The 15,948-nt window shown below is 40.0% G+C and overlaps 1 protein-coding gene across 1 annotated transcript; it reads left to right on the top strand.

Moving 5' to 3' along the window:
- The first annotated feature begins 1,836 nt into the window (after positions 1–1,836).
- On the top strand, positions 1,837–14,333 carry LOC149456097 (uncharacterized). Its single transcript, XM_089685480.1, has 2 exons — positions 1,837–2,063; positions 10,017–14,333. Exon 2 carries the CDS (start codon positions 10,150–10,152, stop codon positions 11,443–11,445), a length of 1,296 nt encoding a protein of 431 aa, XP_089541606.1. The 5' UTR covers positions 1,837–2,063; positions 10,017–10,149; the 3' UTR covers positions 11,446–14,333.
- The last annotated feature ends 1,615 nt before the right edge of the window (positions 14,334–15,948 follow it).

Below are 15,948 nucleotides of genomic sequence, written 5' to 3'. Positions count from 1 at the left end.
TAGACTTCACCTCCGCAACATCTCCCAGATACGACCGTTCCTAACCTCGGAAACCACTAAGCAACTTATTCACTCCCTTGTTATATCTCGCCTTGACTATTGTAACTCCCTCCTCATTGGCCTACCTCATCGTGGGATATCCCCCCCTTCAGTCCATCATGAATGCTGCTGCCAGACTCATCCAAATTACTAACCTTTCTGTATCTGCCACCCCTCTCTGCCAATCTCTCCACTGGCTTCTCATTGCCCAACGGATAAAATTCAAAACACTGACAATGACGTATAAAGCCATTTATAACACTGCCCCAAATTACATCACAGATCTTGTCTCTAAATATCACCCAAACCGTACTCTCCGCTCCTCACAAGACCTCCTACTCTCTAGCTCCCTTGTCTCCTCCTCCCATGCTCGTCTCCAGGACTTCTCCAGGGCTTCTCCCATCCTCTGGAACTCTCTACCCCAATCTATCAGACTGTCGCCTTGTCTGCTCACTTTTAGGTGATCTCTGAAAACCTATCTCTTCAGGGAAGCCTATCCTGCCCTCATATAATACTGGCATCTTCTACTTTTTCAACCACTCCATCCCCCACAGTTACTACCTTTTGTACCACTAACCCCTCCCTCCTAGATTGTAAGCTCCAAGGAGCAGGGCCCTCAAATCCCTCTTGTATTGAACTGTATCGTAACTGTATTGTCTCCCGTTATATTGTAAAGCGCTGAGCAAACTGTTGGCGTTATATAATCCTGTATAATAATAGAGAAGTTTATTGCACTACTAGGGCATGCGCTTCTCTGGTCTGTTGTTTTTTGTTTATATTGTCCACAGTCCTTGTTTTGACAATTCCAGGTATTGCTGCAAAGATTCCAATATAGTGAAGGCTGCAACTCTGGTTCAGAGCTTTTTTGGCTGGTCACACCTAAACGCCAGAGTGGGATTAATGGTGATCTGGTTAAAAAAAAAATGTGATTTTGTGATTAACCCCTTGGTGCCGAGCCTATGCAAATTAGTGGCCCCACTAGACTGGGCTGTTTTCTGTGGGGCTGCTAATTTCCATACCTCTCTTAGTGCTGTGATCTCCTTTTAGAAATACTGCAGTAGGAAGCCTGTGTCATGGGTGTTCCCGTTAGGGCCTCATTCACACTAAACTCTTCTGATCATTTTTATCCTGCTATGCCAGGGGAACCGTGCTGCTAGCTGCACATCCATCCTCGTTCGGGTCCCATCCCTTTGAGAGATGGGAGCTCAGAGAGATGGGACCCAAACAAGGATGGATTGGAGCTCAGAAGGATGGGACCTGAATGAGGATGGATGTGCAACCCAGCTGAGGAGCCACAATCAGGGCAGACTAATGTGTCTGGGTTTCAGGCAGTTTAAAACCCAAGCATGACTCAAAACCCAGACTATCCGGGTGAATTCCGGAGAGGTGGCAACCCTTAGCCACCCTGAAACATAAAACCTGGAGTAGCAGTCATGGCACCATCAGATGTCATTCTCTACTTGGTGAGTATTGAGGAAGAGGGAGTGGGTATCTGTCAAAAAGCCCCCCACCAAAAAAAAAAAATTGCTAATTTGTTAGAGGTAGGGGGAAGAGGAAAATTAGCAGTAGTTCAAATTTTGAAGGTCCACTTGAAGTTCTTAAAGATGCAGTTTTTTCGGGATATCTTAGATCCCTTCTTCAGAAGAAATAGTTCAGAAACCCACAAATGCATACAGAATTACAAGGAGAAGGAGCATACTCTACTGCAACTATAGCACAAAACCTGCAGTCACCAAATATCAATTATGATATTCCAGTTTCATATCCTGTTTCTTGCAAAGTCCTATGTCATGGTGATGTGGATAAAACATAACCTTGTAGTTGCTTTTATCTGCAATTCTCCACTGGAGGTGGACAAATAGATGTAAGAGAAGGGAAACGAAACTCAGAAAGCTAAGCATGCAAGACGTGTGCAGAAGGGAGTGACAGATGGAAAGCGAAAGGCAGTATAAATAGCCACATATACTGAGTGGCTGCATACAGTGAGATGGACAGACTAGGATGTGACAGAGAAGTCTGCAAAGGTGAGAACACTGGGAAGGCTGGGCATAAAATGATTAGTGTATTACCCCTCTTTCACACGAGTGGTATTTTCTGCTGCTTGTAAATGCATGGTTTTTTATTTTGAAATTTCAACAGTTTTATTTTGAAATTCCAACACTCCTGGCACAGAGATCACTTGCATTTGTACATTGCGTTTATCTGTGATTACGTGCGTTTACATGTGGCTGCATTTAGCTGCTGTAGTAAATTCTTGCTTTTTCTATAGCAACTATTTACTTTTTTTTTTTTTGTACTGCGTTCCTGTACAGGTAGCTGCGGTACATTGCTCCTGGACGCTGTCAACTTTATTTTTCCTAAATGCATAAAAGCATATATGTAAACATTGCTTAACACAGTGTGTGAATGGAGCCATAGGGATGCATTGTCTGCATTTAGCTGCGGTAAATAAGTTCCTGTAACTGCTGCTAAAAGCTGAATTCTAATCGCCTGTGTGAAAGGGACCTAAAACATACAATGAGCATGGGACTTCATATTTAAATTGCCTGGTTACAGTTGAACCAAGGATAAAAAAGACAAATTTCTTTTTTTTTTTGTTTAGAGAAAGGGCTTTTTTACCCTAGCAGTGCCCTCTGAAAAGTGATCTGAGGTGGTGTTTGAAAAGTGGCATTATGACACCTCCTCACCGCCTGTTTTAACTCCTAAAACCTGTACAACCAAGTCAGTTGCAATGCGCCCAGTTGCACGGCTGAACATGACAGGGTGATTATTTTTGCTTTGGGGTATTTGTGCTGAGATAGGCATCTGGTTTTGTTAGCAGCTTTTTGATAAATTCCCCATGGAACAACAAACTCTTTTAGCACTGCTTCTTTTACCAGGTATAGCTATTTTTACTATAACTGATCACTAAAACGTAACTAATTTGTGATAGAAATCTCTGGATTGAAGCTGAACATTAACTAGTGCCAAACTGCAGTACATATTTATACGTCAGCTGTTCCACAGCTTATACCAGGCCAATGCAGGCATCAACGCATGTTTTTTTTTATCTGCAGGCGATTCTTTTTTTTTTTAAAAGCAATTAGAGTGGCTAATTATCCACTGGATCTCTTTTACAAACAGCGGGAGGGGTCACCCACCCCCCACCCCACGTCTCTCTGGTTCCACCGGTAGCCCAGCAGAGAAGCTGGCAGATCCGCTGATTTTCCATAGAGCTGAACGTCCCTGATCATCTCTATGGTATTAGATACCGGAAGCGACGAGTATTTTGAAAATACTCCCCACTTTCCCCAGCATGTAAACAAGTAATTTTTGACTTGTAAAAGGCATCGGATCACACTGATCTTTGTGTGAGGCAGAAGAGAGATCTGGGGTCCCAGATCTCTCCATAAAGAGGACCTGTCACTGCTTATTGTTATCACAAGGGATGTTTACATCCCTGTGATAACAATAAAAATGATTTAAAAAAAATTAGAGACAGTGTAAAAATTAAAAAAAATCCAATAAAAAAAAAAAAAAATTAAAGCGCCCCCATCCCACCATGCTCGCGCGCAAAGCAAACGCATACATCAGTCCTGCGTCTTTGTATAAACGGCGATTGCACCACACAGGTGAGGTATCATGGCGAATGTCAGAGCAAGAGCAATAATTTTAGCTCCAGACCTCCTGTGTAACTCTAAAATGGTAACCTGTAAAGGCTTTTAAAGTTTCGCGTGTGGAGATTTTTAAATACCATTCCAAGAGCGTGCGTAATTTTAAAGTGTGACAAGTTAGGTATCTGTTTACTTGATGTAACATCATCTTTTATATTTTGCCAATCAATTGGGTATTATATTGTGTTTTTGTGCATTAAAATCTATAAAAGTGTATTTTTTTTAAACAAAATTGCGCTTATAAAAAATGTTAGTGTGCGTGGAGACTTAAAGTGTTTGTAAAGGCTCAAGGTTTTTTACCTGCATGCAGGCTCCATGTGCACGGGACACTTCTGAACGATGGAAACTGACTGCTGGAAAACGTAGGTTAAAAAACGTCTGTTTAGCTGCGTTTGCATACCGCATTTATGCACGCTTGCGCTTAAAAGCGTTTTTTAAAGATAACCTCAGGAGACCTTCTAAAATTCCCAGAATGCACTGAAAAACAGTAAAAAACTAACTATTTCAGACATTTTGAGAGAAATAAAGAGAGCAGAAGCAGATAGAGCAGTATTTGTTGAGATTAGCTGTCTTCTTTTTTTTGTGGTGTGTGGATGTGTTCCAGCTCATTTCTGTGCATTAATTATTGCAGCAGTGTCTAACATATTTTCTTTCATGCGAAACCTCAAAGTATGGTGTACCAGGTCCATTTGAGTACCGGGAAAACACTTTGCATGCATTTTTCATGATGAAAAAAGGCTGTCAGGAAAGGCCTGTCTATAGTGCAGGTGAAGTTCCACAGCGCACAAATATGCGCATGTGCACAGTTCTTACACGCTGAACAGATGTGCGGGTGCTCAGACATAGGCGCACTCACGCATACAGGCGCGGGCCTTTCACTAATGCTGGCGCCAAAAGGGCTATTTAAACTGACTGCAGTAGATGTCCCATTGCCGTATAGTCTGATGCCTGCTTGTGTTCCCTGATTCCTGTGATTGCCTCCTGATACCGAACCAGCTTGTTCTTGATCTCTGCTTGATTGCTTCCTGCCCTGACCTCTGGCTTGCCTTGGATTTACCTTTCTGTCTCCGCTCCTGTCTGATTGATATTCCGCTGCTGACCTGGCCTGTGACCCGACTACTCTTCTGCTCTCGGGTATCCATCCATCCCGCACGGCTGCATCAGAATCCTGCTTCCTGCCTCCAGCCTGCAGCTCATCTGCTTACCAGCTATTACTGGACTGATCACAGGCACACATACCCCACCGTGCCCCTGCGGCCTCTGTCTCACCATCAGCGGTCCTTGAGCCGGAGTTGAACGGGAGGCCTGCCTCTTCACATCAGGCTCACTATCCAGGTACGTGGACAGCATCTAGAAATGTAAGAGTTAAAAAAAAATTTAAACCGCAAACGCTTATAAATGCGTTTAGCCGCATTTACAAGCGTTTTGGCATTTAAAACGCTGATAAATTCTACTCCTGAATGCAAGTTTTCTGCGTTCAAAAAAAACGACTGTAAACCAGGGGCGGACTGACAACTCATGGGGCCCCCGGACAATAGGGGATCATGGGGCCCCTGTGTCCTTGCTCAAACTCAAAAAAGCCTATGGGAAAGGTACCAGGGGCATCTCATGGGGCCCCCTACTGGCTCCGGGCCCTCGGGCAGTGCCCGAGTTTCCAAATGGTCAGTCCGCCCCTGCTGTAAACTCAACTGCCTGTAAACGACATAGTGTACATGGGCACATAGGAAAACAATAGGGAGAGTTCAGGGGCTGCTGAAAAAAACACTGAACAGCTCCTAAACGGGAGTTTATCAGCTGTAGTGTACATGAGCCCTCACCCTCTGCTTGTCACCGTTGATCCCCAGAGGTTTTTGGGAAGAAACCGAGGGCCCCCCTTCTATAGTAGGAGGTTTCCGCAGTATGAAATTCCTGCCACAAATAGTTTGTGAGACTCGTTGGATGAGTGTGATATTAGCATATGTAAGGATGAAATATCAATATAGGGATCAGTCAATATATTTTTGATATGGTAAAACATCCATCAACACTGTGTGGTATATATCTCATATTGAAATTAGATAACAAGTTACATTATTACAGTATATAGTATTTTATATTGCATCAAAGTAATTCAGCAAAGTTCTGGAGAGCTGCAAACAATAAAGTAGATTTTAAATCTTCCGAAGAATAAAATCTACTTTATTGTTCAATGCAAGTACAGATACTCCACATAGCATTTTATAAATATAAAATCTAAAAATGTCCCCAATCTATTTACATTTCAAACATCCTGCATAAATTGAAATAAATGTAATATAATTCAGCATTTCAAAGTTTTAAATGTGTATAAATTAGGTCAATATAAGGTAAAAGTTACTAAATTAACTGCTTCCCGGCTGCCCTATAGCAGAAATACTGCTACAGGGCGGCACGTGATTTTGAATTTCAGGGTAGGGGGCATTTCCATTCGCAGCCGCAGCTGTCAATCACCAGGTCCTGGACGGTAATTACTCGCCGACACCCAGTGATTTCCAAAGATCTCCGACGGGGAGGAGAACTGTTTTGTTTACTAACAGTTTTTCCTGTCAGCTCTGGCAGACTGCTCTGGATGGCTGTGCACAGCACAGCCATCCAGAGCAGTGTGATTACAGTGAAGCACACAGACACCGCCCCTTAGTAAAACCCTCCCTGCACACAGTTAACCCTTTGATCGCCCCTCATGTTAACCCCTTCCTGCCCAGTGCCATTAGTGCAGTGTAGGTGCTTTATTTTAGCACCAATCACTGTATTGGTGTCACTGGGGATGTCAGTGACACCAAGTCAGTTCCCCCCAGTGTCAGAATGTCCACCACAGTCCGCAATAATTCGCTGAATGACACCATTACTAGTAAAAAAAAAAAAAAAAATGGCAGTATATATACCGCCATTTGTAAACGCTATAACTTTCACGTAAACCAATTAATTTACATGTATTGGGATTTTTTTTTTTAGCAAAGGCATGTAGCAGAATACATTTTGGCCTAAATTTATGACGAAATTAGATTTTTTTTACTGGACATATTTAATAGCGAACAGTCAAAAATATAATTTTTTTCTCATATTGTCGGTCTTTTTTTTCTATGTCACCAAAAATAAAAATTGCACAGGTGATCAAATACCACCGAAAAGAAAGCTCAATTTGTGGGAAAAAAGGATGTAAATTTAATTTGGGTACAGCGTTACATGTCAGCGCAATTGTCAGTTAAAGTAACGCAGTGCCGTAACGCAAAAAACAGCCTGGTCAGGAAGGGGGGTAAATCCTCAGGAGGGCAAGTGGTTAAACATAAAATGCGGATAGCATAAAGTAAATAAGAAACCTAAAGTAATCCTATGCTCAGACAATGCACAGTAAAGCATTTACAAATACTGATCGAACAGTTAAAGTACTTTCAAACAAGCCTTCATTCTTTTCTGTAGCTCTAGGCATTGTGGAGAAACTTATCTTCAACATTCAGAAGAGAGGCATTGAAATCTTTTCCGATTACTTCTATTACATTAGAATCTTGACAGTCTGCCACTAATGTTAAACATTTAAAGTTTCAAACTTGTATAAATGAAGTCAACACAAGGCAAAAATATTTAATTGTGATAAAATGTTAAAATAACTTGGCACCTCCTATGGACAGTTCTCTCTGTGCAAAAACTGCTATGGGCATCCAGTCATTCTGCCTAGTGTCTTCAGGAGTACGGACATGATTTTGCGCTGAGACTTGTGGTCCTATAGCTTTTTCTTTTTTCTTGGGATTTTTTTTCTTTTCCTGCAGAGATCTTCTATCAACAGTCAGCCTGGGTGGCGGGCTGGATAATCTAGATCCAGTGGTCACCCCAGTCTGACCAGCGAGCGCGCGCAGTCCGTTAGCTCAGCATTCGGTAGGCTGCGACATGCCCCATCCTGGACGGGGGTGGCCAGCAAGTTAAATGTCTCGCATTATAGTCTTTGTCACAGTGTTACCATGACCAACTGATCCCCTACTTCAGTGAAGAGGAAGATCTGTCATGGGAGATGATCAACACGTTGTACAAACAACTAAAAACACACCTAAAGGTGGTAACAAGAGAACATGCTGACTTGCTGTAGAGTAATGTTCTCCCTCTTCTATGAACCAAGGGAGAAAAGAAAGGTGAGTAGACTTCAGCTAGAGACCCAAATACATTTCAGAGCTCAGTCTTTCTTCAGGGGTGAGCGGAAGGGAAGGAATGGCTAGGAAACATTCTATAGTACAACAGAGTACAACAGACAACAATAAGACTTTGCAATTATATAATTTGAAACAAAATTAAAGACATATGTCCATATTACATACCATCCAATTTCTTTAAATGGATTTCCTTGCCACAGTTACAAAAGACAGAGAAATCTCCCGTTAATGTGTCCACCATCAACACCTCAAGGCGACCCAGGCTGGATGGAAGCATAATGTGGGAAAAGCATGGGGACCTCCCCCAAAAAAATACATTTCGCACACTGGGGTCACCCAGAGACAACAGAACCAGGTTAGAGGGTATATAGCCAAGAAAAGATCTATGAGGAGAAAAAAAATCATTTACTAAACCATATGCATTTCTCATCAGAGAGAGAGGTATATGTTGAGAATATATTAACTAATACTGGGCAATGAATATTCATATACAGACAGAAGGGCGTGGGATCTTCTGTCAGTAAGAATTTCTCACCCAGTGTGACAAATTTCTTTTTTGGGGTCTCCCCACATTATGCTTCTATCCAGCCTGGGACACCTTGAGGTGTGGATGGTGGACACATTAAGAGGAGATTTCCCTGTCTTTTGTAACTATGGTGAGTAAATCCATTTAAAGAAATTGGATGGTATGTAATATGAACATATGTCTTTAATTTTATTGTTTCAAATGATATAATTGCAAAGTCTTATTATCTATTGTACTCTATAGAATGTTTTTTGGCCATCCCTTCTGTTAGCTCACCCCTGGAGAAAGACTGAGCTCTGAAACACATTGGGTCTCTAGCTGAAGTCTACTCTCCTTTCTTTTCTCCCTTGGTTCATAGAAGAGGGAGAACATTACTCTACAGCAAGTCAGCATGTTCTCTTGTCACCACCTTTATGTGGGATTTTAGTTATTTGTACAACGTGTTGATCTAATAATGTTTTAACATTTTGTAATGAAAAATGTAATGCATTTATACAATTTTGTGGATGTTGCCTTAAAAGTCCCAATATATCCTAAAGGGGAACAAAGACAAAATATTCTGTACTCCTGTAGGTGAGTAACAAAAAATAATTATTATTTTTTTCATTCTCTGCACTGTCACAAAAATGTGTTGCCTGTTACAATATACCTTTACAAATTCTAAAAGGGAACATCTTAAATATCTAATATACTGTAAACTCACCCTATATTTAGCCCTGTCCCCTGCAGACTCACCACTCTGTGACCTAGCTCCATTTCTCTTCTGGGTTGAATGATGCCCAGTGCAATTCAATCCTCTTCCTATGAGTTTAGTATGACATAGACACACCCCCTGTGGGTGTGTCCCCAAGCTGCCCTGAACCCGCAGGAAATGGTGCTAGTGTCATCACGTGGTGCCATTCTCTGCAGCTTTCAGATCTGCCAATCACCAAGATACCTGTGATATCACATGACCCGCCAGAAGAATGCAAGATTTTAGGTATATACTGTATACCAGGGGTGTCAATCCCCATTTCGTCATGGGCCACTACTGCATTCTAGTTGCCCTCAAAGGGTCAGTTGTATCTGTAAAACTATATAAATGTACCTACTTGTTATCATATTAAATAATTGCCTCTGCATTTGATTACTAGTTTTAGTAACGAATTAAGCTGTAAAGGGCAGGTGCAGACCTTGCTGGAGACTGCTCAGACAGAACATGGTTCTGCCTGAGCAGTCTCCAATAAACATTCTTGTGGATGATAGCGGTTTGCGACTCTCCTTTTCAACTGGCATAGAATTGCATTATTCTCATAATTTTAGGCAAATGTCCAGCGCACCCCCCCCCCTTCCCGCCTTTAGATCAGATGTCAAGAGCCCCTCCATCATCAGAAGTTGTGTCCCCCACCCTCCCCTTCAATTGTCATGTGATTTTGTTTAGCAAACTCTCAGCAGTGTTAACCAGGAATTGGTATGTGTCTATAAAGGAGGCTCCACTATACATTGGTCACAGATAATCCAGACGTTAATGTGAAACAGTGCATGGCTGATGTTATTTATCTAAAGATGAATTGCACTGTTTACAGATTACCGCTTTTTTTTGTGATCATAAAGCAAAATCCATATGAAGCGCTACATTATTTTTTTCTCCTTGTGTTTCAGAGTAGCACGAAAAGATCTTGATTGACTAACAAAGAACTAAATTTACAATTGTAAATCCTTGCCTGCGTGTAGTCTGCTCCTATAGTGGTCATCTCTAATCTATCCACTGAATAAATCTTTCATTACATTGATCATGAACCACCCAGATGCATGCAAACCGACCTTTTTTTTACCAACCATAACAAATCCACTTACTCCAAACAGAAGATATCTGCATAGTCCAGCAACAGGACAATTCTATTGTCTTACAACAGGAAGCCTATACCAGGTGACTGCACCAATTATCCCACTCTCTACAGATATGCAACTTTTATTACAAAAAAGGGATATATTTTTAGTTTTTCAACCAGGATTGTTTTCTCAACTGCAGATCAACCACAACACAGAGCAAACAAATAAAACCCAAAATAATAATGCAAAACCAAACTACGAGCCACTTGCACAGAATAATGATCCTTTGCCTCCTGCCACTGAGGAAAACAAGATTCCACTCAACAAGAATGAATCTAACCTCATCCATGAAATAAATTCATCTGCACAAGGTAATAGTACATCTTCTACAGAACTTCAGAGTCATTCTCCTGCCAATGGGAAGAAGGAAGAAGAAGTAAACTTAAAGAGCAATCAATGCCAACCTATACAAAGTAATCATCTTACAACTCTTGCTGATCAAGAGAAGCTCCCACACATCAAAAGTGAAACATGCCTTGTCCATGAAGTCAATTTATCTGTCAATGCTAGCAGTACATCTTCTACATGCACACAGAGTAAAGGTAATAAAACCAAACAGAAGAAAAGAAAAGCAAGCAAGCTTAAGAAAACGTCTGATAAGTCTAACTTTCCCTCACAAAAAACACTTTCAACAAAGTCAACGAAACGTTCAGCACCATGCAAAGAGGATAAGCTTACTGTTTCTTCCAAGAAAAATTGCTTTGTAGATGACAAGACCATTTTTCCATTATTCTTAAATGTCAAAAGAAATTCAACAACTCCTACCAAATTGAGCAGACACAGAACTTCTTTCCCATACAATCCATGTGTAAATCCCAAAAAGAAATCCTATATATATTATAGCAGTACTCTTCCAACCAGGATCAGGCAAATTGAACCTTTCCAAATTGAGCTGTTACTTATACAGGGAAAACTTTTCTTCAATCGGAAAAAAAGCCCCAGAAACTCAAGAATGGCAGAAGGAATTGCATTACGAGCTGAGAATAAATTATATCCAAATTTTGATAGTGAGTATGATGCAATGCTTGCTCCGCTATATAATATTAAGCCTAAAAATAAAAAAGAAAGAAAGTTGTACAATATACGTGACTATGAAGGTCATCCTAAGTGGAGATTCCTTACACCTTTCAACCGCATTTCACGTCTTAAAAACTCCTATCACCAATCAGAAGTAATTTGCATGGGCCAACTTATGTAAGAATTGCAGACTGTCATTCACCGTACATGATATCATTCACAAAGAACCTTAATGAGCTCATGCCGATGTCAAAGCTAAGGACCTTTCTAAATGCTGGACATGGAAAAATAATACACAACCGAGAATGGATGAGATGTATGGAACAGGAGGTAATTCATCAGTACAAAAAAAACTGAAATTTGAAAAATACAAAAATACAATGAGATGGTAGAAGTGGAACACTATGATTTAGCCATGTATCTATAAAAGCCATGGCTTGTAGGTTTTAGTAGGCATGTTGTAGACAAAGGTGGTGAAAGAGACTGGCCATTACTAGTGAAGTGCTTATACAATTATCCAGATAGTACAAAAAGGTATGCCAGCAAGTATCACTCCTTTTGCTTAAGGTGGAGTGAGAGCTCTTTTACGCTGAGGGATGACCATGCCTACTACACACAAATCCAATGCCAGATGGTCACCATAAACACATTTTACGCAGAGCTGTACACACTTGTAAAGAGACCATCATTGTCCCTGTATGTTTTGTTGCAGATTTCTGGAAGGCAGCAGAGACCAAAGTGGAAATTTTCTTCATGTTGTATGTACTGCCGTATTTGAAAAAGAAAGGAGTGGAGGCAAAACTACCAAAATATTTGTTTCAACTGGACACCATTGTTAATTTGGGAAAGTAATTTAAAAATGTGCTTCTGGTTAACCAGGAAGAATTCATTGGAACAGTGGTTTGAAAAAGTGCAGCCACACAATATGGAGAACTACCAGGTTCTATCAACTCAAAACATCATAGTAACATTAAAACGGAGTAGCAGCTCAACCTAGCATAGGAATGTGTTTTGACAGATGCTGTCAACTGGTTAATGGCATGTATTTTATGTTATAAGTGCATGTAACATAAAATAGTTGTATTTTTTTTTATTTGTGGTAACGTAAGGGAGGGTTATAACCCCTGTTAGGTGTTTTGCCCCTGTGTCCCACTGGGGAAATTTCCTTTCAATTCCTGCCCAATAGCCACAAGAGGAAGTGAGAGGAAATCCCTCCAAGGTGAACTACTATCCCCATTGTAAGGCAGACTTTAGATTATGCAATCTTTGCAATCACAGTGTTGATGCGGGAATCCCTCCTACAGCGCTATTGTGCTCTACCAGTGGGGAGCCTTTCTTGTTGGCAGTGTAGATATTTGCCAGCACACCACGGATCTTCGATTTAAGTCCAAACAATTTTTTATTGAAGCATGATCACATCACAAGCAAAACAGTGCAACATTTCACAATCGTGCAGGACCCCTTCGTCGGGCATGCGATTCCCTGCCAGCAGAACGCAATCATTAGTGTTACCGGATATAGCCGGCAGCACTAACCATTCAGGAAAAACCTGAGAGGCTGGTTGTACACTAGTCAACCAATAGATCGACTTGTGTAAAACCAGGGTGCTCATATATGGATCCAAATTTGGCCAGTCTCTGCTGGCCAAATTTCGATCTATGTATGGCTTGCTTAAGATTAACTCTCTATTCATTCTCTGTTAGGGGAGCCTGTTGCCTTTAGACTAAATAGCAATCAACCACTGCAGTCCAAGGAGGCCTGATTCCAAGAGTGAACTTTCATGGAACTGGGCTTTAAGGGCCACCTCACACCAGCGCACATGTGTTATGCTCTGTGTAACACATGCGCACTGGTGTGCATTGTGTGGGGTAAATGCAATGCATTGTTGCAACTCCTTACACTGCTTAGTTTAGTTAAAAATACCAATAAACACCTAATTGAGCTGTGCTTAATGAAAAACACAAATGTGGAAGGATCTTTTTTGTGTTTTCCTAGAAACTGTCTTTTATCTTTTTATGTAAGCAGGATGGATAACTTTACAGTTTTCTCTGGATACCTGTCTCTAAGGCTGCATTCACACTAGGGCTTTTCAAATCGCGGGAGTAATTGCTGCGATTCTGCTTGCGATTTGAAAACGCGCTGTAAAAATGTGAAAGCACATGATCACATGTTCAAGTACCATCAATTTCAATGGCACCTGAAAACGTGGAGCATTTTTGTTGTGAACACAGTGTGGTTTTCAACAGCACAAACAAAATCGTGGAATGCGCAACTCCAAAAAAAAAAGTCCTGGAACCATTTTGGGGTGTCGCGCGTCACATAATTTTTTGTTTGAATGATTGCGGCGTGTTTTGAAGCGCTGAAAAATGTTCCACAATTGCAGCAAAATGCCACGTGTTTTCAGGTGCCATTGAAATGAATGGCACCTGAACACGCGATCGCACATTTTCACAGCACGTTTTCAAATTCTGCCTGCAATTTGAAATGTCCTAGTGTGAATGGAGCCTTATAATCATTGGCTTACAAAATGTAACTCGCTTGATATATTTATATCAAGTTAGGCAAATCTGTGGTCCATATTTGTTCAGTACATTTTCAGTAATTGTTTGTCCTTATTTTCTTTAAGCTGTTTTCCGTGCACTTTTCTTTATTTAAATGTTTTATGACATTGTTTTTTTACATTAACATATTACTTTAACCCCTTGGCGCTGGTGCATCCCAGCCCTTTAAGGGTTTCAGAAGCCGGGAGGCGGGGCGGGGTTTAGGGTCATGTGACCGCCGTGATACGCCATCACGGCGGTCACATGATCGGGATAGGTCCCAATCGAAAGAGATCGGGGCCTTTCCGTGAGTACCAGATGTGTGCTGGGAGCGCGCAGGGCGCTCGCTCTCAGCGCATATGTTTTTTTTTATAGAACGCAAATGTGCGGCACTCGGTGTCTACACCCAGACGCCGGGAGGCCGCACATTTGCGTTTGGCCAGCGCCAAGAGGTTAAAAATGATTAAAAAAAAATGTATTGTGTAAATCATATTTTGGGATTAAATAAAGGAAATTTGTCAACAGCCGACCTAGAGATCATTTTACTTGATTTTTTTTATTAGTATTAAAGTGAAGTTGTATTGTGTACAGAAATTATGGCATACAAGGGTCAAATCACCAGAAAGTGCCCAATGAGTAATTTCTCACAGTTCTTGCCCATTCAGACTTAATTGCATTTTAGAACACAAGCTCCCCACATCACACTGGCATATGTACAGATGTTTTAAGGAAATTTACAGCAAATGTCACATTTAGACATGTACAGTTCATTTAGTTCTGAACAAATTAAATTTTTGTTATTTAGAGATTCGGATGGATCCAAATTTCCAAATTACAATAGTAATGAATTTGAAATGTATCTGAAATAACTAAACAAAATGTTGTCCGAAATTCAAATCGAATACAGAAATATAAATGTATATTTATGTATATGTATATATATACATGTTTATGTGTGTGTGTATGTGTGTGTATGTATATATATATATATATATATATATATATATATATATATATTAGAAAGGAATAGAAAAGTATAGAAAAAAGTAGAATGTATTTGAATAGAATAAAATAAAAAAAACATGTCTTCCTAAATTCGAATTTTGAAAAGAATAGAATAAAACAGAATAGAAAATAGAAGAATAGAATGGAATATCAGAAAATAAAGGAAGAGAAGAGAAAATGGAATAGAAAAAAAATAGATAAAGCAGAAAGAATAGAAAAAAATAGAAGAGAAATAGCTGTCTTCCGTAATTCTAATTTCGAATAAAACAGAATAGAATAAGACAATAGAATAGAAAAGAATAAAGTAAAACAAAAAGAAGAGAATAAAATAGAATAGAAAATATTAGAATAGAAAAGAATATAACAGTCTTCCAAAATTCAAATAGAATAGAACCAGCTATTCTTCACCATGAATTCAGATTTATATATTTTCTATTCAAATTGGAATACTTCAGATCCATTGGAAAAATGTTGAATCTGGTCAAAAACGAATAAACAAAACAAATTTAACAAAATTTGTAACTTAATGAATCAATCTGAAACAATTTTTTTCATTTTGCACATGTCTAGGCACATTTAGCAGATCATAACATTTGCTGACTATTGCACTAAGCTCTATTTTCCACAGATTTTAGTAAATGCCAGTATTACATGTGAGACAAATGGACCAATGGTTCTTTATTTATTACAGGTGCTTATATAGCGCTTTACATATGTATTGTATTAGTCCCTGCCCTCAAGGCGCTTACAGTCTAAGGTCCCTAACTCACATTCACACATTCACATTCATTCATACTAGAGCCAATTTTGACAGGATCCAATTAACTTACCAGCAAGTCTTTGGAGTGTGGAAGGAAACCCACACAGGCACAGGAAGGACATGCAAACTCCAGGCAGGTAGTGGCATGACTGGGATTTGAACCGACAGCTCTAGACGTGCTAATCACAGTCACTGTACTGCCTTGCTGGTGAACAATTTTATTTTTTAGAGAACATCTATAGCTTTTTTTCTGAAATATTGTCACTAAAAGAAATGTCACTGACATTCGCTTATTATTTATATGATGTACTAATATTTCATATGTCTGGTTCTGTTTTTTTTTTCTTTAAATTCTTTTCAAACTCTATTAGAGCAAAGT

The sequence above is a fragment of the Staurois parvus genome, unplaced genomic scaffold, assembly GCF_062004578.1.
Source record: "Staurois parvus isolate SC_StPar_1 unplaced genomic scaffold, SC_StPar_1.0 ptg000376l, whole genome shotgun sequence".
Classification (NCBI taxonomy): domain Eukaryota; kingdom Metazoa; phylum Chordata; class Amphibia; order Anura; family Ranidae; genus Staurois; species Staurois parvus.
The sequence above is the reverse complement of the archived record's forward strand: the minus strand, read 5'-3'. Positions and strand labels throughout refer to the sequence as shown.

Bases quoted from the DNA above. Each gene is read 5' to 3' on its own strand.
- LOC149456097 (XM_089685480.1), top strand. From the start codon at position 10,150: ATGAACCACCCAGATGCATGCAAACCGACCTTTTTTTTACCAACCATA.